Raw genomic sequence first — 22,229 nt, 5'->3', positions numbered from 1 at the left:
GTGGGTTAAATCTTACACTCTATGGTATTAAGAGCAGGCAGTGATCCTACAAAGAAAGGATGATCGAGGAGACTTAATGAGATAAGTCTTGTGGATGTTTCCTTTTGTGGGGAAAATTGTAGAAGTGAAGGTACAATTTTAAACTAAGAGGTCGTCTCATTTAGGCTGAGATGCAAAAGAATTTCTTCAGAGGGCTGTTAATCTTTGGAATTCTGTTCCAGACAGAGTATGATTAAAATAGTGAAAACGTTAGTCAGACTAAGTGATTTTTTTTGGTAACCGGTAGAGGAAAAGAATGGGTTGAACAAAGATTCCACACTTTTACCTTATCTACACTCCCAACAAAAGAATGTGACAGATGCAGACATGTATTATAAACAACTTAAGTTAATTTTATTTCTAAAAATCAGAAGAAAAATAAATACTGAAAGTATTCTATTCTTTAAATACAGAGAAAATAAACAACAGGTTTGTACAAATAAATGTTCCATATCAAGCCTTTTCCAGTTGCACTCGTTAAATCAGTTTGGAAGTACAAAAATTTTAGTGCAGTGACAAGACTAATTGTGTGCAGTTAAATAGTTGCAAGTGATTAATCAAAAACATGTGACAAACCCATGTTTTAAAAAAATTGCATTCCATGGAAAATCTACAACTGATCATAACCGACTTTCAAAACCCATTGAGACAAAAATTCCTCCATGACCCATCAATTTAGCACAATTGCTTGGATATGGATTTTCCAGAATTAAACTTGCACCTTTTGCCAATTTTCTTTGTCATGTGTATTTGGTCAACCTTTGTTTCTTTCCTGCATTTTTTTGATATGAAAGTTTGTCATTTATAGTTCTACACCAGCAGGAATTAAAGCAAGTGCATGCAGAAAGCTTATAAAAATACCGTTAGAAGGCAGGCTAGACCAGAAGTTACATTTGGGTCACAAAGATCTACATCTGGGCTGTAAATATTCAATTCTAGCATAAAGGTGATAAAATGACAAGGATGGAACAGTGACTAAATAAGAAATATTTTAAAAGTGAAAAATGGGTACATCCAGCAACAATAAGATTCCAAAAATAATTAAAAGATGAATCTGGAATATTCTAGTTAGTCATAAGGTACAAACCTCAAAAAGGCAAATTTAAGACACTTCCATCCATGCAACCGCCCCCCCCACCCCCCAACACCAAGTTAAATTTGAATCAGTAAATCCATAAATCAGTGAAGATAAAAAAAATTAAAGGAGCAATTATGAAATCATGCATTGTCTATCTGGATAGATCAATAAATGATTAACTGGCTAGAAATCTTCTTTGTGCAAACTTACAAACTAAACTGGAGGATTTTTTAAAAATGTTACTATACTGGAGGGATTTGCTTCTGTAAATAATTAGAAGTTTCATAATTAAATAACATTTTAAACCTTTGGCCTGATCTAGTGGATTTCCACATTCAGAATAAATATTGTACTTTAAATCAGTCACATGACTCTTCACAATGTGGAATATGCCAATGATATGCAAAAGATTGAGTGAGGTGGGGGAAGTACTTTTTGTTTTAAATTGGATGTAATGCTAAGCAACTTTTATAATCAGAAAGGCTCTAGTGATAATTTGTACTGGAACCTAGATATACATTTTTAAAATCAAAATAAATAGTATTCATTCAAATAAATCCTGGTAAAAAAATATTATTCATTATCTGCTACCGTTGAGATAAGGGTTCCCTCCCATCCTGTCACTTTACCTCCAAAGTGTGAACTAGAACTTATAAATCAAGAATTGTTTTATCTTCTTTGGAACTGGCAACAGCATAACTTGGTGGGTTGTCATTACATGGCGCACAGCATTGCGGCAAATGTTTTGCAGAGTTGGCAGCACCCTCGGTACGGTCCAGAATGTAACATGACCATCTCTTGTCCTGGAACAACATTGGGATGGGATGGAGAAAAGACTAAGTTATAAACTAGTTTGTACACATACGTATCATGCTCAACCTTGGAGAGAATGTTCAGCAAGTCATTTTTCTGAATTATTCAGTGCCAAAACAGATCATTCTCATGGGAAATGGTTCCAGCCAGCATAATTACGATCCCACAAAAACAAGTGTGAAATTTGTACAGTCTCAAAACTGTACTTCACAAAAGGACAGCAAAGATTTGTAACTCATCATTGGGAATCCCCTACACCATTCTGGTTACATAATGACTCAACTTACTGTTTAAGCATGTATGCTAAAATCAAGCAGAACAACAATTAAACTTGTAGCTCAATACCGGACTTGAAAGCATCCTTACCCTGTGGCCAACACTCTACCATGTGGAGAGAATGTACAACAGAGCCCATTAGCCAGGGGAGCAACATATATTGGCCTTTGTAAATCCAAACACCAAATTCTCAGCAATCTAGATGTAATAAAATTTTTAAGTTACAAATTGTACTTGTTTGATATAAAATGTACAAAGACTGACTGGCTGATGTCTAAATTGGCATTGCAAACCTGAACAAATTAAATAGCAAACTGACAAGCCAAGCCTGTAAGTTTAACAAAGTTAATACAGAATATTTCAAATTCTATTTATGTACAATATTAAACATTAACTTCACTAGCTTATTTTAAAGTTGAATGACAATGCAACTAATGATTTGAAGAAAAGTTGTTTTACTCAGGGAAAAAAAACACAACTCAGTGGTTAAAATCTGAAATGAACTGTTTTAGAAAGTGAAAAGGCAAATTTCAATTAGAATTTGAATGGTTATTGGACGATTGCCTGAAGTGAGATATGTAGCCATGCTACGAAGGTGGTGTTGGACTAGTCAAGTTGCCATCTGCAGAACTGGGGTTGAGACCAAATGCCATATGGTCTCCTGCTATATTGTACCCAGTCTACGATTCCATGAGTAATCAAGATGTAAAAGACTTCGTACTCAAGTTGCTTCATGGGAGCTCCTTGTTAAATAAACTGCAATATTCCCTCTAAGATGTACAGCAATCCAAGCATATCCTGGAGGGCCTGCATAAGTCTGAGAAGCTGAGCATGCAGTGACAACAACGACTCTCTCACACACACACACACACACACATTAAATCAGTGTACAGTAGTTTGGGACATATCGATCTCACCCATCATCTGCTACTGAGGTAACATTTAGTTCCTCCTGGGAAAAGGAGACTGCTCTTACAAATCCAGTACGAAAGTCTTCATCAACATCCAGAGAAGCCGGTGGGGAACAATGCCTGCAGTACCAAAGCTTTACATTAACAGAGGTTGTTCTGGTTTAAAAATCAAATTTTAAATCTGGATTATCAGTAATAGGTTTTTAAAAATAGATTTTGCACCTTTCCAAATCTATAAAATGCATTTTTCCCCCTCCCAACTTGTAAGGAGGAAATCTGCTGAAATTTATTGTACCAGAGAGATTCCAGAGATGAGCATGAAATCATTTGTACTGGCACAACATCTTGAAGAACTGGAATAAGTAGATTTAGTGCCCAGGATAAATCACACTATTTGGTACTGCCAGTACTAGTGAGCCAGCCGAGAAACATTGGCCACGTGGAGCTGGGAAATCTAGTCTAAATGCTCTGGAAACTTGGAGGAATGTTGGGTGCCTGATAGCAATTTAAGTTACTGAAAGATTACTTGAAATGGCCACAGTTGGGTTGTCACTGACTTTCCAGACAGTGAACAGCCATGCTACTGTGGATGTTAAATCTGGTCCTATCCTTTTTCCTCCACAGGTATTGCCAGGCTGGAGTATATCCAGTGTTTTGTTTGTTTAAACTTCAAATTTCTAGCCAAATAGGAGGCTGAGATCAATCCCGCCTATTGTATAAAGTATACAAAGACTTAGGATAAGGATTTAATGTTCACACAACATTGTTTTTGCATGGAAAATGTTTTCCAAGTGTAGCTAATTAATTTCAAACAAATGCTTCTTTACCTCAGCTTCATCAGGCTTTCTCCAGTGTATGGGTCCCACACAATTACATAGGTGTCATAAGATGCAGTAGCTAGTAATGCTCCATTGGGGGAATATTCACATGATACAACATCAGCTCCATGTCCTTCTAGTTTCCGAATCACTTTATATGTTACTGTACTCCACAGTAGTACCTGTGATCACAATGCAATTAAACATTATGACATTAAGAAACTTATAAAAGCATCAAAATGAAATCAGAATTTATATGGAATTAGCTAGCAAGCCGTATTTAAAGATGAGGCCGAAAATATAATTAGGATTTCTCAATAATTAAGATACAGTTCCCAATCCATTAACATAGCAAGTGCCTCTGCAAGGTCTCATGGGTCTACAACTCTTACCATAAGTGTTTATACATCTATAAAAATTCAGGTATCTGAGAACAGCCTTCTGCTGTTACAAGGCAAATTCAATGCTTTCACTCATCCACATAAGGCAGTACATCTGCAGAAGGATTTTATGCCAAAACTATTTGAGCCAAGGCAAAATAAAAGTTACATGTCAATTTCAATACAGTTGCTACACTTTTCTAATTCCTATAAAAGTGAGGCCATAATTTATATAACCTAAACTGTAGTAGTTAATGTCTTTGACATTACAAAAAGCAATCCATCATGCTTGACAGACAAATAACAAAACAAGATAGGTAATTTTGCCAACACCGTCCAAACTCATGACTACTACCATGCAGAAGTACAAATGCAGCAGATACATAGGAATGTTACCACCTGCAAGTTCCCCTCCCAAGCCATTCACACCCAGACTTGGAAATATGTCACCATTCCTCAGTGTCAGAGTCAAAATTGGAACTCCCTCCCTAAAAAGGTGTTTTATGTACCTATAACAAATGGACTGCAGCAGTTCCAAAGAAGATCCTTTCAAGGGCAATTAGGAGTGGGCAATGAATGTGGGCCCAGCCCACAAGTGACTTATTCTAAAAAAAGCTTGATGAAACATACGAGTTTACAAATAGCTTTTTTAAAAAAAAAAAATGGATACAGAAGAGCACAGATTTGTATCAGTCTAAAACTTGATTCAGAAAGCTATCCCCACACTGCTCCAGTAACGTAAACTGAATCACAAAGATCAACTGCCATTCTAGAATGAAATCAAAAGCAAGGTATTAACAAAATATACTGGCTTATGTGCCAAATCTACAAGGAGTTTGTACTGAACTCCTGGAAGATTGCCACACCATATTATTGAGGGCACACAGGTAGCTAGGTCACAAAATACACTATTATTTCACAATTCTTGCTGACGGCCTTCAACACAGCTGCAGATAGCTCAGCTATTTCAGTAATGTCAAGATAAAGAGATCCTGGAAAGAAAGGAAAGGGTAAGAGACGGAAAGAAATAAAGAGATGGAAAAGTAAAATCTAAATGAATTAGATTCACTACATTAACTTCCAACATCGCCACAGAATTAGGTTAACAGACTCGACTGAACATTATGCCAGAACAAGGTTGAAAATGAATGTAGAACATCAAATAGGTGCAGCAATAAAATATGCATAGTTTCTGATTGAGCAGTCATGAAATGACAGGTTCATTTTTCTTATACACAGTCATAGGCAACCTTCATTTCCCAGTTACAGCTACACAAAGTTAAGCAATCTACTTTGTTCACAAGGGTGTGAATTTTGCAAACATCTCAAACGCTGGTAGCGTTTATTCATAACCTGAAATTGGGTGTGCAGGAGGAAATTGTGAACATTAGAGATAGTGAGGGAGTTTACTTCCAGAATTCCTTTCCAATATTCAAAAGAACAGCCTGCAATTCTTTTATAATTACTAATGAATTCTAATAAGGGACACTTTATAAAAATGGCTTTAAGTATAAAGTTAAGTAGCATTTAAGTGTCGTAGTTTAAGGAAAAACTACAAGCATGCGTGTAAAAAGAAAATGTTTCTTATGCAAAAAGCTCAACTCATTGACCTTTACAGATAGAAACTTACCGTCCTTCCCCCTCCTACAGAACAAAGCATCGTCGAATCAGGGGAGACAGCACAACAATAAACCCACTGGTCATGACCATTTAATATATGCAGTAGTTTACCTGGAGGAGGAGGGTGGAGAGTAGAAAGTAGCAATGCAAAGTGAAACAATCCTCAGCTGAAGAAAGGTTGCTTAATTCACTGTTACAATAAGACACATTCAAAAGTAGCAGCATAGTATCCCAACTATGAGAATTATTTCCAGTGACAGATTATCAGGAATTCCAGTGAACTGAAATGTGATATCATCTGTTCAACAAGTACATTTTTTAGCTTCTTAATCATCACATTGCATCAATTATCAAACTTGATTCAAACATTTAGTCAACGTTATTCATTAAGTTCGTGAACATTGAAGCACTGTTTCCAAATACTGATCAAAAGATGACAAGACTAAATTGGTTGACTAAATATTAGCATCCAATAAAATGCTAAATTTATGACAAAATCCTATTGTCCCACTATTATTTTGCAAGTACACATTAATGCTGACTGAACAATTGCACTTTTAAATTTGCTTTATGTACCATTTGATTTGATTTCCTCTGCTATATAATGCCTGCTGCTCAAGTTACTTATAATCCAAATTGCTGATGGATAGGTAAGAATGACTGAATGTCTGCCCCGCCCCCACCTTTGGCATCCACACCCACCTTCCACCCCCAACCCTGAAGCTCTTTGCTACTGTCTAACCATAATCAGTCTACTGTATTTATAGATATTCATTTACTTATGATATTGAACAATCAATATATTGGGCGACAAACAAACAGAGGTATGAAAAGTTGGACAAAAAGTACATCCCAAATTTCTTTCTAAAATAAAGGCAACTAACAAAAAAAAGTAAGAGAATTGAAATTGGAGTAACAGCTGAAAAGGTGGCAGCAGGATCTCCAAAAACATATCCAACCTTAATGACAGTGAAGCCCAACCCTCAGCTGTCAGACGTCCATCATATTGATTCATTTTACTAATGAAAGGATTGTCACCTATCCTGCTGAGGCAGCACTAATGTCACACCTCATTACTACTTTGGTCTAAAAGAAAAAGCAGCACAAAAAAAAATTACTTTTGATGAAGTTAAAGTAACTGCCCTTGGCATCGAGGGCTGCTTGACCAATGGCAGCATTAAAGGAACTCTAAACCTCGAAGGCACTAGAAGTTAGGAAAATCTCCAGTGGCTACAGTCACACCTATACAAAAGGAAGGTGGTTGTTGTTGCTGGAAATCTGTCCTAGGAAATCGCTGTTGAAGTCTAGGACCCTGCCCGAGGAACATAACGGTTTTCATATAATTCAGTAACCTTCCTTCCATCAGAAGTAGGGATGTTCACTGACGACTGCATGGTGGTCAGAACCATTCACAACTCTTCAGATGCTGAAGTGGTCCACGCTTGCTCGTGACACCTGGATAACATTTCGACTTGGGTTGATAAGTGACAAGTACAATTCATGCCATGCAAGTACCAGGTGATCATTTCAACAACAGAATCTAAGCATCTTCCTTGAACATTCACTGGTATTACCATTACTAAATTCCAAGCAACATCATGGAGTTACCAGTGATCAGAAACAAACCAACCCCATGAATACTGCAACTACAAGAGCAGGAAAAGAGTGTATTTTGTAGCAAGTGATTCACCTCATGACTGCTAAAACAAGTTTGTCATCTACAAGCCACAAATCAGGACTGCAACTGAACACTCTCCAGTTGGGTGAGTGGATGAGTACAACTCAAATAACTCAATTCCAGAACAAAAAAAATAAAGTGAACTATTGATTGGCGCCTTATTCAACATCTCAAACATTTATTTCCTCCGCCACCCATGGACCAAAGCCCAATCAAATGTACAGAACATCTGAAGTAGATTATCAGATTCCTCAAGCCTGCTCTGCCATTCAGTAAGATCTGGCTGATCTGTGTCTGTTTCGAATTTCACAACTCCAACTCCCAGTAACCCTGAGGTCACCTGCCTAACCAAAATCTATCCTTAGTGTTAAAATATTCAACATCCACTACATCCTAAGGCAGAATCCCAAAGCTGCACAACTCAGGAAAAGAAAAACACCATATCTGTCCTGAAACAGCAGCCCTACTTTTAAAAGCAGCGCGCCCTCACTCTGAACTGGTGCAAGAGGAGAAACATCCTACTGACATTGACCTTGTCAATCCATTCAGAATCTTACACAATTCAAATCAAGTCAGCTGTCACTCTCCTAAATGCCATTGAAAATATGCACAGCCTGTCCAACCCATCTCCATAACAATTATGTTCATTCCAGGTAGCAATCTAGTAACCTCTTCCTAATCGCCTTTAATGAATTTCCTTCCTAACCAGACCATGAAAAAATGCTCATTATCCTGGCAATACCCACAAATTGTGGAGAAAATAGATGGTATAAAAGACTTCAAGAGGACATTGGTAGACTGGTGAAGTGATAGATCAGATTTAAATGTAGAGAATTTGGAGCTGGCATCTTTTGGTCAGAAGAATGAGAAGAGACAAAAATGAACTAAATGGTATAATGAAAGGGATACAGGACAGAAATCTGTGGCAGGACAAGTTGAGAGAATAGTTTAAAAGTCTTTCAGGATCTTTGACTTGATCACTAGAGGCATGGAATGCAAAAAGCATAGCAGTTTTGCTGGACCTTTTATAAAAATGTTGGTTAGAACGGAGCTGGAGTACTTTGCTCAATTTAGAACATCACACCTCAAGGACAAGTTAGCACCCTGAAGAACAGAATGCATTTACTAGAATGATACCACAAATGATGGATTTCATTTAGTTATGTTGAGGGAGAGTGGGTTTGTTCTATTTTGGAGAGGAGATTTGACAGTTGTTCAAACCATTCATGATTTTGAACAAACAAATAAATAAACTATTTCAAGTGCCAAAAAGGTCACGAACTAGAGAACGTAAATTTAAGGCAATGGGAAAAAAAAATACAAAAAGGAGCAAGATGAGAATAATTACACACAGTCTTTGAACCTCAAAAAGTCTACTTCCATTACCCTCAGGACTAACTTTGCAAAAAAAAAAAGGAGTTGGTTAATTATTTGGAAGATACACAGTTGTAGGGCTATTGGGAAAGAGTAGCAGTATGAAAAATTTGTCCAAATTAGCCAAAAGAGCAGATACTGGCAGAGAAAGGGCCAGATATTCTCTCGTCTTTCACTGCTTCATTCCATAATTTTAAGAAAACTTTTGAATAGCTCATATTTCACTGAGCAGGTGAAGGCAACAAGAACTGGGGAATGCTCATCTGGCATTTTCATCTCAATTTCATTAAGCACCAACCGTTCCAGCACAATGTCATTGAGTTAAATACGGGGGGGGGGGGGGGGGGGGGTGGTCTTTCACACCAACATCATTTTAGCAAGCTAGTGGGCAGAGTTCAAAATGCTGTTAATCCATTCTCAAATTACTGTTCTACCTGAAATCAGTGCCTTCCAAATCTTTTGAAGTTTAACGGTTACACACATACACAGCTTTATACAGAGAAGACCACTTCTTGTCACATATTCCTGTTGGAGGTAGTACATGCTCTCAAATATTCAGTAGCCTTTCTTCAAAGTAAATGAGAAAGATGGAATCATTTTCTCCTACGCACCATTCTGTTTTAGGTCCCATACACGCAGAGTTCTGTCTCGTGATGCAGAAACCAACATGAAGTTTTCATTGGTGATAAAAGCAAATGATCTCACGACAGACTGATGCCCTTTTAAATAGTGGAGAAGATGAGCTGCAACAGAAAAATGGTAAGTTCAAAACTACATGCAGTCAGTAGAGTACTGGCACATGAAACATTCATCTGCGTAATCTCTGGAAAATGCGTCCAAGAATATCAAGTTCCCAATCTGCTACAGGTCAGCATTCTTGTTCTAAACACTGCTAGATGAAAATTTAAAACAGAAATTTTCTTTACTTGTTTGGAAAACACTAGAACACTTAAAAAAAAATTGAAGGGATAGAGCAAATCACAGCCAAACCTAACCCTAGGATCATATTCACTACCAACACTCAGTGACATAGTTCAGACACAGAATGGCGAACTGCTAAAAGTAGAAACATTGCATCTTGAAACTTATAACCATAACAAGAGTTAATCTCTCAAGGATTGGCGTGGTTAAAATTAAGCAACTTGCAATCAAAACAGTAAAGGCCACAGTTTTTCCAAGTGAAATTACATTCTTTCAGTCCAGATTAGAGCCAAGAGAGCAGAAGAGCTGAGAGGTCTCTAGATATCTTACCAGTAGGCACTTTCCACAACTTGATTTCACCATTTGAGAGACCTGTGGCAAGGACTGCATCAGGGAACTGAAGTTTGGATTTGCGTTGGTTCTCAGATGACTGCTTTCCATTGTTTGATGGAGATGCACCAAATGATAATCCCCACACTGTCTGACCACAATCAATTAGCATCTCTCTGCACCGGTCATCTGAACTCTCATCCACTTTAAAATTGTGTGCGCTTTTACAATTTCTGGAGAAAGAGAGAAAAGGACAAAACACAAGAACTAATTAAAGATATGAAAACTATATTAGGCTAAAGAAGAAATTTGGTGTGCCTCTACAGCATTGTAATGAGCTGAAAACTGATATCATAGAGCTGTACTGCATGGAAACAGACCCTTTGGTCAAACTCATCCAGTGACCAGATATCTTAAACTAATCTAGTTCCATTTGTCAACATTTGGCTCATATCCTTCTAAACCCTACCTATTCATATACCCATCCAGATGCCTTTTAAATGTTGTAATTGTACCAGGCTCCACCTCCTCTGGCATACGCATACCACCCATTGCATGAAAAAAAGTTTGTCCCTTAGATCCCTTTTATACCTTTCCCCTTAAACCAATGCCCTCTTGTTTTGGACTCCCCCACCCCAGGGAAGAGACTTGTCTACTTATCCTATCCATGCCCCTCATGATTTCATAAATCTCTATAAAAGTCACCCCTCAGGTTCTGATACTCCAGGGAAAATGGACTCAACCTATTTAGCCTCTCCCTAAAACTCAAATCCTGACAACATCCTTGTAAATCTTTTCTGAACCCTTCCAAGTTTCACAACATCTTTAACAGAAACACCAGAATTGAATTGGCCTAACCAATATCCTGTACATGACTTCCTATACTTACTGCACTGACCAATAAAGCCAAGTATACCAAATGCCTTCTTCACTACCCTGTCGACCTGTGACTCCACTTTCGAGTTACTCTGAACCCACACCTCAAAGGTCTTTTTGTGGCACACAAAGGTGTATAAGTCCTGCCCTGGTTTGCTCTTCCAAAATGCAACACTTCACATTTCTCTAAATTAAATGCCACCTGCCACTCCTTGGCCTGTTGGTCCAACTGATCAACATCTTGTTGTACTCTGGAGGTAACCTTCTTCGTTATCCAGTACACTGCCAATTCTGGTGTCATCTGCAAACTTACCAACCGTACTGATGTTCACATCCAAAATCATTTATATAAAAGGTGACAAAAAGCAGTGAACCCAGCACTGATCCTTGTGGCACACCGCTGGTCACAGGCCTCCAATATGAAAAGCAATCCTCCACCACCATCCTCTGTCATCTTCTACTTTTGAGCCAGTTCTGTGTCCGAAGACTAGCTCTCCCTGTATTCCTTGTGATCTAACCTCGCTAGCCAGTCTACCATGAGGAACCTGGTCAAGCGCCTTCTGAAGTCCAAATAGATTTTGTCCACCACTTTCCCCTCTTCAATCCTCTTAGTTCTTCAAAAGAGGACTCAACAAAAGTCCGTGAAACATGATTTCCCACACACAAAGCTACGTTAGCTACCATAATCAGTCCTTGCCATTCTAAGTAATTGTAAATCCTGTCCATCGGGATCCCCTCCAACAACTTGCCTGCCACTGACGTCGGCCTCACCGGCCTATAGTTCCCTGGTTTTTCCTTACCACCTTCCTTAAGTAGTGGCATTTTAGCCACAGGCGTGGTGCAAAACATCTCAGCAAGGGGTCCAGCAATCAGTTCCCTAGCTTCCCACAGTTCTAGTGTACACCTGCTCAGGTGCCAGGGATTAATCCACCCTTATGCATTCTAAGCTATCCAGCACCACCTCGTATGTAATACAGACATTTCAAGATTTTACTATTTAATTTCCCCAAGTTCCCTACCTCCCATATCATTCTCCACAATAAACACTGACACAAAATACTCATTTAGTTTCCACATAGGCAGCCTTGCTGATCTTTAAAAGGGGTCCTATTCAGCCTTTAAAAGCTAGGGAAGTAAAACATTACCCAGAGTTCCTCTGCTGGAACATGCACCTATAAAGACAAGGTCAAATGAGGACAGGCTCAATGGTCAAACAGCTGCAGAGACTTGTTAACCAGGATCTCTCAAATATTCGAGATAAAGTGCGGACCTGGATGAACAGAGCAGGCCAAGCAGTATCTTAGGAGCACGAAAGCTGACGTTTCAGGCCTAGACCCTTCATCAGAAAAAGAGGGAGGGGGAAGAGGGTTCTGAAATAAATAGGGGGGGGGGTTGGCGGATCGTAGATGGATAGAGAAGATAGGTGGAGAGGAGACAGACAAGTTAAAAAGGGGCCCGAAACGTCAGCTTTTGTGCTCCTAAGATGCCGCTTGGCCTGCTGTGTTCATCCAGCTCCACACTTTGTTATCTCAGATTCTCCAGCATCTGCCGTTCCCATTATCTCTCTCTCAAATAATGGAATTATTTTTGACCTCAGGATGTGAACTCAATGGCCAAAATCAGGATTTGCTTGTCCCAATTGCCCTAAAGAAAGTGGTGGGTTACATTCTTGAGCTGTAGTTCTTGCCGCGTATGTACGTAGTCCGAAAATGATGGATCTACCCAAACCATGTGGAAAATTGTCCAGATGTATCTTGTTAACTAAAAACAAAGGACTAATCTAACCCAGCAAGTTATTGCCCTAAATCAGTCTCTTTACGACCATCAGAAAAGAGTTGGAAGGCATTGTTGTCAATGCTTGCATCATTTGGAGGATGTAGTGGTAACTCATCAAATATCCTTGACTACATCCTCCAAGCTTCCTCCTGCTTTTTTTGGTGGGTGGGTGATGTCGGGGCAGGCACACAGGAGCATCACCACCTCCAAGCCACCATCCAGGTTTGAAACAATACCACTGTTCTTCATTGTTACTGCATCAACATTGTGGAATTCCCTTCACAACAGCATTTGGGTGCCCCTACACCAGTAAGATTGGAGTGGCTCAAGAAGACAGCTCACTATCACCTTCTCCAGGGCAATTACAGATGGGCAATAAATGTTGATGCAGCCAGTAACCCCCACAGCCCACATAAACTTTTCAAAAAAAAGTGCTGTCAGACAGGAAGTTCATGATGAGTTAAGAATTAGGAAAAGGACTAGCCCATTCAATAATATGATTGATCTGATTGTGACCATATCTCCATTTGCCGGCCTCCTACAAGCTTGCTTTCCCTATTAAAAATCTTTCTTGCTCAGCCTTGCATATATTCGATGACTTGACGCGTGGTGCTTGGAGCAAGAAAATTCCAAAAACCAAATGACCACCTGAAACAACAAATTTCCTTTCATATTCTTAAATGGGAGACCCCTTGTTCTCAATTTCTCAATGATGGGTAGCATCCTCTCACCCTCTACCCTATCAAGCCATATCAGAATCTTCTATTTCAATAAAATCACCACTTTGTTTTGAACTTGGAGTACAAATCCAACTTGTTTCAGCTCAGTAAACCCTCAGAATATTTCCAACAAAAATCCATCCCTTCTTAAGCAAGCAGTTTCAGAATTTTGACCCAGAGGCAATGAAGGAACAGCACTATAGACCAGTATGAAGTGGATGGAAGCTTGTAGCTGGCAGTGTTTCCATGGCCCATTCCCCTTTTTTGTGGTTGCACGACGACTGCTGTTGCCAGAACCATGGCAAATCACAGCAAGGCATCTAACAGATGGTTCACATTGCTACCAGAGTGTCCAATTTTGGAAGGCAGGAACGTTTAACGTGATGCATAGAGTGCTATATATGTGGGCTGCTTTGTTGTGGATGGTGTCACAAATCTTGTAAGTTGCTGGAACTGCACTCTGAATCCACAGTTAGAAGGAAATAGAAAAATAATATCTTTGCGACAAAGAAAGGGGAGAAAAAAATTGGGATTTCTGAAGGTTTCCCCACCAATATTATTTTCAAAAATTGCTTTAGACTAACTCCAACATGACATTTTTGTTTCTCTTCATCTGTTGAGAATATTTTCTGTTTGTCTATGAATTGAAAACAGAAGTTGGAGAAATACAGCAGGTCTGGCATCATCTGGGAGGAGAAAACAGTTAATATTTTGAGGCCAGTGACACTTCAGAACTGATGTTGTTTTCCCAAATGTTATGAGATGCTATTCCCAGAGTTTATAAGGCCCAGCTTAAAAGAGGAAAGGTGAAGGAACTGGAGTGTGGCCAAATAAATTAACATTTAAACATTCTTTGGGGACTGGAAATAGTTACAAATCAATTCTCTTGTAGTCAAAGTATAAAAAGGTGCCAGAATGGGAGGTTAGCACCAGCAGGGACTGATGCAATCTAAAACACTGGTTCCCAACAGGTAACCTAAACCAGAAATAAATCTCAAAAGGATCGTTACAAATTAAAATCAGAGCAGAAAGCCCCTCAAAAGAAAACAAAGTAAGGGAATTTCCATGGGTAATCATCCCCTAAAGTCATAACATCTATTGCTAGTGGCAGCAGCTACATTCAGCCAGAAAGAACTCAATACTTCTATTATATGTTCCCATTATACACATTAGATATTTTATACAATTAATTATTGGTGGCTTTATGCCCTGCTCCTTTCATATTTAAGCAGAGTTTTGTTTTGCACATTAGTAGAATGTTATCAAGACACCCACAGCTGTGCCCAAAAAGCTAACTGACATCGCACGATTATTAAATGCATCAAATTTTCTATAGCATTAGGATTGCATTATAGTTCTCCCATTACGTTTGTCTTTATTCCCATGTCCACTATGGGTGGGTTAAGAAACAAGACACTGAATATTCTACCCCAACCATCTGAATATTTTGTGGGGCTGGGATGGGGGAAAGACATGCAATTGGTAGGGAATGAGAGAAAATGTAGTATTCTCCACAACATTTCAGAGCATTCAAAGTCAACACCATAAATTTACTGGGAGAGATCAGAAAATTTAAGCAAACTGGCCATGTTAGTACTGTAACAAACTGGCACAGCAGGTCAGAAGCTGGGTGTGCTACACTGAGTAACTGATTTCCTGACATGCATAAGTACACGAATAGGAAAGGTTCAGAGTGGGTAGTGGGCCAAATGCTTGCAAACTGGACTAGTTCAGGTCAGAAAACATGGTCAGCATGGAGGAGTTGCACTGAAGGTTCTGCTTGCATGCTATGGTACTCTAGGACTATGGACCCATGACTTAGGGAATGAAGGTTTCAATGGAACAATTGAATGAAAAAAAATATTACACGACGAAAGAAAAGCTTAGGAATAAACATTTTCAATAATGGTTTGTTTCCAAAGCAACATTCTTTCAACAACTAATTTGCAATCTTACGTTTTGCGATCTGCAAGCGGCCAGGGAATCAATTTCACGATATTGTGTCCCTGTGACCATGCAAAGTATGAGCCATCAGGGGAAAATGCCACACCCCAAGTCTCACAGCCAGATGTCCAATCAAATTCACGTGATCTGTTAGGTATAAACTTCGCCAGCAAGAGGGGCTCTGCTGCTGTTTAAAAAAAAATTAAGCAGATAACATACATAACAATGCCTCTCATTTCAGGTCCTCTATAACCAGCACCATACTCTATTTTCTTGCACAACATGCACCGTTAATATTCACGCAAGTGTTATATTTGTATGGTTAACCTTATGGTTAATCCATTATGTAAACCCACATATCCCTACAACTTCACCAGCTGTTCCCATTTCTTTTAAAATAAAGCTTAGAATATATAATCAGTCATTATTTCCCCATACGATCATAAGATATAGGAATAGAATTAGGTAATTTGGCCCATCAAGTCTGTTCCACCATGGCTGATGTGTTTCTCAACCACATTCTCCCACCTTCTCCCCTTACTAATCGGGAACCCATCTCAATCTTAAATACATCCACCGACTTACCCTCCATAGCCTTCTGCAGCAATGCACGCCACCAGATTCACTATGTTATGGCTGAAGAAATTTCTTTCCATCTCAGTTCTAAAGGATGGTCCCTTCAATCCGAGGCTCTCTCCCACTAACAAAAAAAAACTTTGTCTCCACATCACTCTATCCAGGCCTCTCAGTATCCTGCAAGTTTCTGTAAGACACCACCTCATCCTTCTAGAGTGGACTCGGAGCCCTCAACTACTCCTCATATGACAAGCCTTTCACCCTGGGATAATTCGTGTAAGCCTCCTCTGGACTCCCTCCATCACCAGCACACCCTTCCTTAGATACTGAACCCAAAAACTGTCAATATTCCAAATGAAGTCTGACCAGAGTCTTTTACAGCCTCAGCAGTACATCCCTGCTCTTGTATGCTAGCCCTCTTGAAATGAATGTTAACACTGCATTTGCCTAATTGCCAACTGAACCTGCGTGTAAACTGAGAGAATCTAGAACTAAGTCCTGTTGTGCTTCAGAAATCTGAAGTCTTTTCTAGTACAGAAATAGTCTACTCCTCTATCCTTCCTCTAAAGATGCACAACTCTACCACTTTGCATTCCATCTGCCATTTCTTTGCCAACTTCCCTAGCCTATCCACATACTTCTCTGGCCTCCCCACTTCCTCAACACTACTTCTCTGTCCATATATATTTGTCATCCGCAAACAATGTGTTCAGTTCCTTTGTTCAATTCATTAATGTAAACATGAATAGTTGTGGTCCCAACATTGACCCGTGCAGAACATCACTAGTCACCAGCTGGCATCCTGAAAAGAGACCCCTTCTCACTCTCTGCCTTCTGCCAGTCTTTGTAGGTCATGTGGAACAATCCCTCTTCCGTACCTACACTGGCCCTAAACCCCACCTCGTCCTCCATTATATTGACGACTGTATCGGCGCTGCCTCGTGCTCTCATGAGGAGCTCGAACAGTTCAACCACTTCAACGCCTTCCACCCCAACCTCAAGTTCACCTGGACCATTGCTAACACCTCTCTCTCCTTCCTGCACCTGTGTCTCCATCTCTGGCAACCACCTAGAAACCAATATCCATTTCAAGCCCATCGACTCCCACAGCTATCTCGAATATATCTCTCACCCACCTTCCTGCAAAAAAAAAAAGCCATCATCTATTCCCAATTCCTTCGTCTCCGCTGCATCTGGTCCCAGGATGAGGCATTCCACTTCCGCACATCTCAGATCCCCTCATTCATCAAGGCCGGCAACTTCCATCCCCTCAGTGGTCGAGGATGTTCTTAACCATGTTTCCCACAACTCATCCCTCACGCACCCTCCCTGCAATAAAAACCAAAACAGAATCCCCCTTGTCCTCATGCACCACCCAACCAACTTCCGGATCCAACACATCATCCTCCGACACTTCCGCAATCTGCAATCCGACCCCAGAGACATTTTTCCCTTCCCACCCTTATCTGCTTTCTGGAGGGACCACTCTCTCCATGCCTCCCTTGTCCGCTCCACACTCCCCTCCAGCCCCACCATACCCAGCACTTTCCCCTGCAACCGCAGGAAGTGCTACACGTGCCCCTCCACCTCATCCCAGGCCCCAAGAAGATTTTCCACATCAAGCAAAATGTTCACCTGCGCGTCTGCTAATGTTGTATACTGCATCCGCTGTACCCATTGTGGCCTCCTTGACAATCGGGGAAACCAAGCAGAGGCTTAGGGACCGCTTTGCAGAAAATCTACGCTTGGTTCGCAATAAACAACTGCACCACCCAGTCGTGAACCATTTCAACTCCCCCTCCCATTCCGCAGACAACATGTCCACCCTGGGCCTCCTACGGTGCCACAATGATGCCACCCGAAGGTTGCAGGAACAGCACCAACCCTGCAGCCCAATGGTATTGATGTAGACTTCACAAGCTTCAAAATCTCCCGTCCCCCTACCACATCCCAAAACCAGCCCAGCTCGTATCCGCCTCCCTAACTTGTCCTTCCTCCCACCTCCTAACCACTAACCTCATTCCACCCCCTTAACCCGTACGTCCTGCCTGGACTGACCTATCTCCTCCCTATCTCCCCACCTGCATTCACCTTTACTGGCTCCATCCCTACCTCTTTGACCTGTCAGTCTCCTTTCCACCTATCTTCTCCTCTATCCACCTTCCCCCTCTCCCTATTTCGGAAACTCCTTCCCCTCCCCCATTTCTGAAGAAGGGTTTCGGCCCGAAACGTCAGCCTTCCTGCTCCTCTGGAGCTGCTTGGCCTGCCGTGTTCATCCAGCTCTACACCTTGGTATCTCAGATTCTCCAGCATCTGCAGTTCCTACTATCTCTAACATTTGAGAGATCTATCTGATAAAGTCTGATAAATAGCAGGGAAGAAGCTATTCTTAAATCCGTGTGTACGTGTATTGAAACTTTTATATCTTCTGCCTGATGGAAGAGTGTGGGGCTGGGTGGGCAGGGTCTTTGATGATGTTAGAGATAATGGGAACTGCAGATGCTGGAGATTCCAAGATAATAAAATGTGAGGCTGCATGAACACAGCAGGCCAAGCAGCATCTCAGAAGCACAAAAGCTTTTGTGCTCCACCGATGCTGCTTGGCCTGCTGTGTTCATCCAGCCTCACGTTTTATTATCTTGGATGATGTTGGTTGTTTTCCTTAGGTAGCAGGAAGTATAGATGGGGTCAATGGAAGGAAGGCTGGTTTGCATGATAGACTAGGCGTTGTTCATGGATCTCTGGAGTTCCTGGTGGTCTTGTTGAAACAGGAGTTGCCTTTTCAGACAGTGATACCCCCAGATAGGGGGTTCTATGGTGAATCAATAGAAGTTGATAGAGTCCTCATGGACATGCTGAATTTTCTAGCCCTCCCGAGGAAGTAAAAGCATTGTCGTACTTTCTTAGCTGTTGCGTCCACATTGGTAGACCAGGGCAGATTTCCTGGGATTGATCCCAGGAACTTGACATTCATGATTATTTCTATCTCTGTATCAATGATGCAGACAGAGGCATGCGCTCCATTCTGCTTCCTGAATGGAATAATCAGTGACTTCATTTTGCTGCAGAGCTAAGAGGAACTGCAGATGCTGGAGAATCTGAGCGAACAAAAGGTGTAGAGCTGGATGAACACAGCAGGCCAAGCAGCATCGGTGGAGCAGGAAAGCTGGCGTTATGGACCGAGATCCTTCTCCATTTTGCTGATGTTATTGCAGAGATTGTCATCTTTACACCATGCCACTAAGCACTCAGTCCCTTTCTTGTATTGTCTTGTTGTTTGTGATCCCAGCTGTTGTCAGCAAACTTGGAAATAGAGCTGAGGAGGAACTTGGCCACACAGTCATGAGTGTATAAGGAGTACAGTAGGTGGATGAGTATACCGCCTTGCGGGACACTAGTACTGCAGATTACGCTGGAGGTGGTGTTGTCAGCTGTTCTTACTGATTGTGGACATGCTGACCCCCATAGACATGGATCCAGTTTCACGGGGAGTGCCAAGACCCAGGTCTAGGAGTTTGGAGAAAGTTTGTTTGGAATTATGGTGTCAAAGGTGATGCTGTAGTCAATACGTAGGAGCCAGATGTAGGTATCCTCCAGATGTTCGAGACTAACGTAGGGCCATGGAGATGATGCCTGCTATGGATTTGTGGTGCCGATAGATCAATTGTGAAGGACCAAAGCAATTTTTGCTTCCCTGCCCCCCAAACCGCTTGCATGGCCTTGTGTACCACAATGCAGTGGTTTGCCCATCCTCCCTACAGTCCTTTTCCTCATCCACACAAAGACAGCAAGTACCTCATACCTAATGGTAAAGGCCAGGAGCTGAGGCTCCTCCAACGCTAAATTCAGGACTCCCTATATCAACCTTACTTGTAGTCTCATCCTCTTGATGACAGTATCAAGGTAATTCTCTCCCTCCGTGATGAGTCACTGTGCTCCTGAGCAACCAACACTTAAGTAAAATGTGGTCTCTCTGAACCACAATGGGATCCACCAGCTCTCATGCAGGTACAACACAGCACCTGTGCACATAGCCCTGCATCTCCAAATTATTTAATTAGTTTTAATTCATTATAAAATATCACGTATTGGTCTTTAGTTTTTATATCTAAAATTTAAATTAGCGGTTACTTACCAACCAATGAAGTAGAGCCTTTCCTGTGATGTCACTTGTTCCACTGTTTCTGACCCCGAGTCCCCTCCCCTTTAAAATTCTCAAGTGGAAAGTGAAACTCTCCGTTCTTGTTAATTGCAATGTTCGTTTCAAATTAAAAATGACATTTTCGTGAACCTTATTAGCTGTTTAACTGATTTGAGGAAGCATAAACCAGTGGTCACAGTCCAAAATTAAACATCACCAGCAATCCAATGAGGGATCTCAGCACTCTGTAACGAAAGCATTGTAGCTAGTTATCAGACTTTCCCTCGCGTGTCTCCAAGTGGGAGCCCTTACACCCAGTTCCGGCATTCTTATTTAGCCAACGGGGGTGTGATACTCTTCCCATGTCAGCCAATATCGAACAGTGCAACACAGCGGTACCAGAGCGAAATGCAAGCGTGAACCCAACAGAACAAAAACATTTCACACTCACAGCCAGAGCTACATTGACAAGGAGTCCGAGATGGTAAGAACTTTTTCTGAAGAAGGGTCCCGAACCGAAACGTCAACTTTCGCACTCCTCTGATGCTGCCTGGTCTGTATTCCTCCAGCCCCACAGTGTTATCATCGACAAGGAGTCATGCGTTCAAGATAATTTGAACCCTCCCCATCCATTAAAAGAGAAACATTTAATCAAATCTTTGGGACTGCTGATCAGTGCATGATCTATGGCTTTATATAGTATTCTAGTCTCATAAGCAAGTTTGCGAGTGAGCGCTTCGGATCAGACACCATTCCTCTGCAGGAATGTATCATAGTTGGAACTTCAGTTTATTTCAGAGGACTTGTTTCTCACCATCATGTCACATCTACATGATGTCTCTTTACAGAAAACGAAATGCAATCACTGCTGTTTATACGGAATGCATTAGCTAGCTTACTTTTTGTGGAAGCTTGCTGTGCACAATGGGATAACGACCAGAAAAAGTTTGTTTCTGCTCCTCTGATGCTGCCTGACCTGCTGTGTTCCTGCAGCTCCACACTAAGAACTTGAACCCCATAACGTGTCTCGAGGCACGAGTATACCACCAACTGAGCTTTGACTGAGAATTGGTTGATATCATTAGCTCACAAAATTGAATTTTAAAGCAATTATTTAACCAGAAACAGTAAGAACTGCAGATACTGGAGTCAGAGGTAACACAGTGTGGAGCTGGGGGAGAAAGCACAGGAGGTCAGGCAGAGGTGCAGGAAAGTTGACGTTTTGGGTCGGAAACAAACGTCAACTTTCCTGTGGCACATACAATTATTTAACCATTCGGTTCACACGAGACTCCAATGAAGCGACCACATCCCCAAAAAAGCTCCGTCGGTTAAATGTTGGCGCTCCCTGGACATGGTTACATTGTAAAACAGCTATATGGATAGGGACCTGTCCTTGCAGTATTCACTGACCTGCAGTCTGGGGGCTGCAATCGGTAGCTCCGTCCATCAATACAGCAGAATATTCGACTGGGTCCTCATGGAGCTAGCAAATGGTCAATCTACTGTGTATTTTGGCTTCAAAGCAGCTTTAAATCGACTCCCTTTCTCCAATTCATTCCGGCTTTTATTGTAAAAAATGCAAGCTCCCCATCAGCTTCATTATCACCGGTAACTAGCTACTCTTCCCTGTGTTTGAAAGCTCCAGACACAGGTAACATTGAAGTAACAGCTGTTCCCAGGACGAGCAACTAAACGCAACACGGGACCCTCCCTGTAACCAGCTGAGCAGGCACATGTGACCTGCTCACTGCTGCTCCCTGCGGTAAGGAGGACCAAATAATACCCGCTCTTCCATATTCCTTTGTACCCTATCGATTCGATTTCAAGACTAGTAACTAAGCAGGCATCTACTGATTTTGTTCATGGAAGAGAGAGATCTACACTCCTACCCTCATTGTTAAACGTGTTTCCTAACTCTCTTGAATGTCGAAAAGCACTTCTCTTCTAACTGCTCCA

At 41.1% G+C, this 22,229-nt stretch overlaps 1 protein-coding gene across 2 annotated transcripts; it reads right to left on the bottom strand.

Annotated features, from left to right (window-relative positions):
* Window positions 1–470: 470 nt before the first annotated feature.
* Window positions 471–21,980, bottom strand: wsb2 (WD repeat and SOCS box containing 2). Of its 2 annotated transcripts, none has more exons than XM_048555656.1 (9): window positions 21,684–21,980; window positions 15,566–15,740; window positions 10,239–10,471; window positions 9,599–9,730; window positions 5,946–6,046; window positions 3,945–4,117; window positions 3,124–3,237; window positions 2,297–2,404; window positions 471–1,920 (listed from the first exon to the last, which is right to left on the bottom strand). In XM_048555656.1, the coding sequence occupies exons 1-9, from the start codon at window positions 21,718–21,720 to the stop codon at window positions 1,761–1,763; spliced, it is 1,233 nt and encodes a 410-aa protein (XP_048411613.1). In that variant the 5' UTR covers window positions 21,721–21,980; the 3' UTR covers window positions 471–1,760. The 2 variants fall into 2 exon arrangements, with proteins under 2 accessions (XP_048411613.1, XP_048411614.1); XM_048555657.1 differs by having other exon boundaries at window positions 15,566–15,737.
* Window positions 21,981–22,229: the final 249 nt, after the last annotated feature.

Source organism: Stegostoma tigrinum, chromosome 26 (genome assembly GCF_030684315.1).
Source record: "Stegostoma tigrinum isolate sSteTig4 chromosome 26, sSteTig4.hap1, whole genome shotgun sequence".
Classification (NCBI taxonomy): Eukaryota; Metazoa; Chordata; class Chondrichthyes; order Orectolobiformes; family Stegostomatidae; genus Stegostoma; species Stegostoma tigrinum.
Note: the sequence above shows the minus strand (reverse complement) of the source record. Positions and strands in the feature narration are given on the sequence as shown.

What these genes read in the sequence shown, in the direction of transcription:
- wsb2 (XM_048555656.1), bottom strand. Translation starts at nt 21,720, where the DNA reads ATGGACGGAGCTACCGATTGCAGCCCCCAGACTGCAG. An exon ending in GTTGTGGAAAGTGCCTACTG is followed by an intron (nt 9,731 to 10,238) that starts GTAAGATATCTA and finishes TTTCTGTTGCAG; the next exon opens with CTCATCTTCTCCACTATTTA. An exon ending in GGTAGAGTGTTGGCCACAGG is followed by an intron (nt 1,921 to 2,296) that starts GTAAGGATGCTT and finishes ATGTTGTTCCAG; the next exon opens with GACAAGAGATGGTCATGTTA.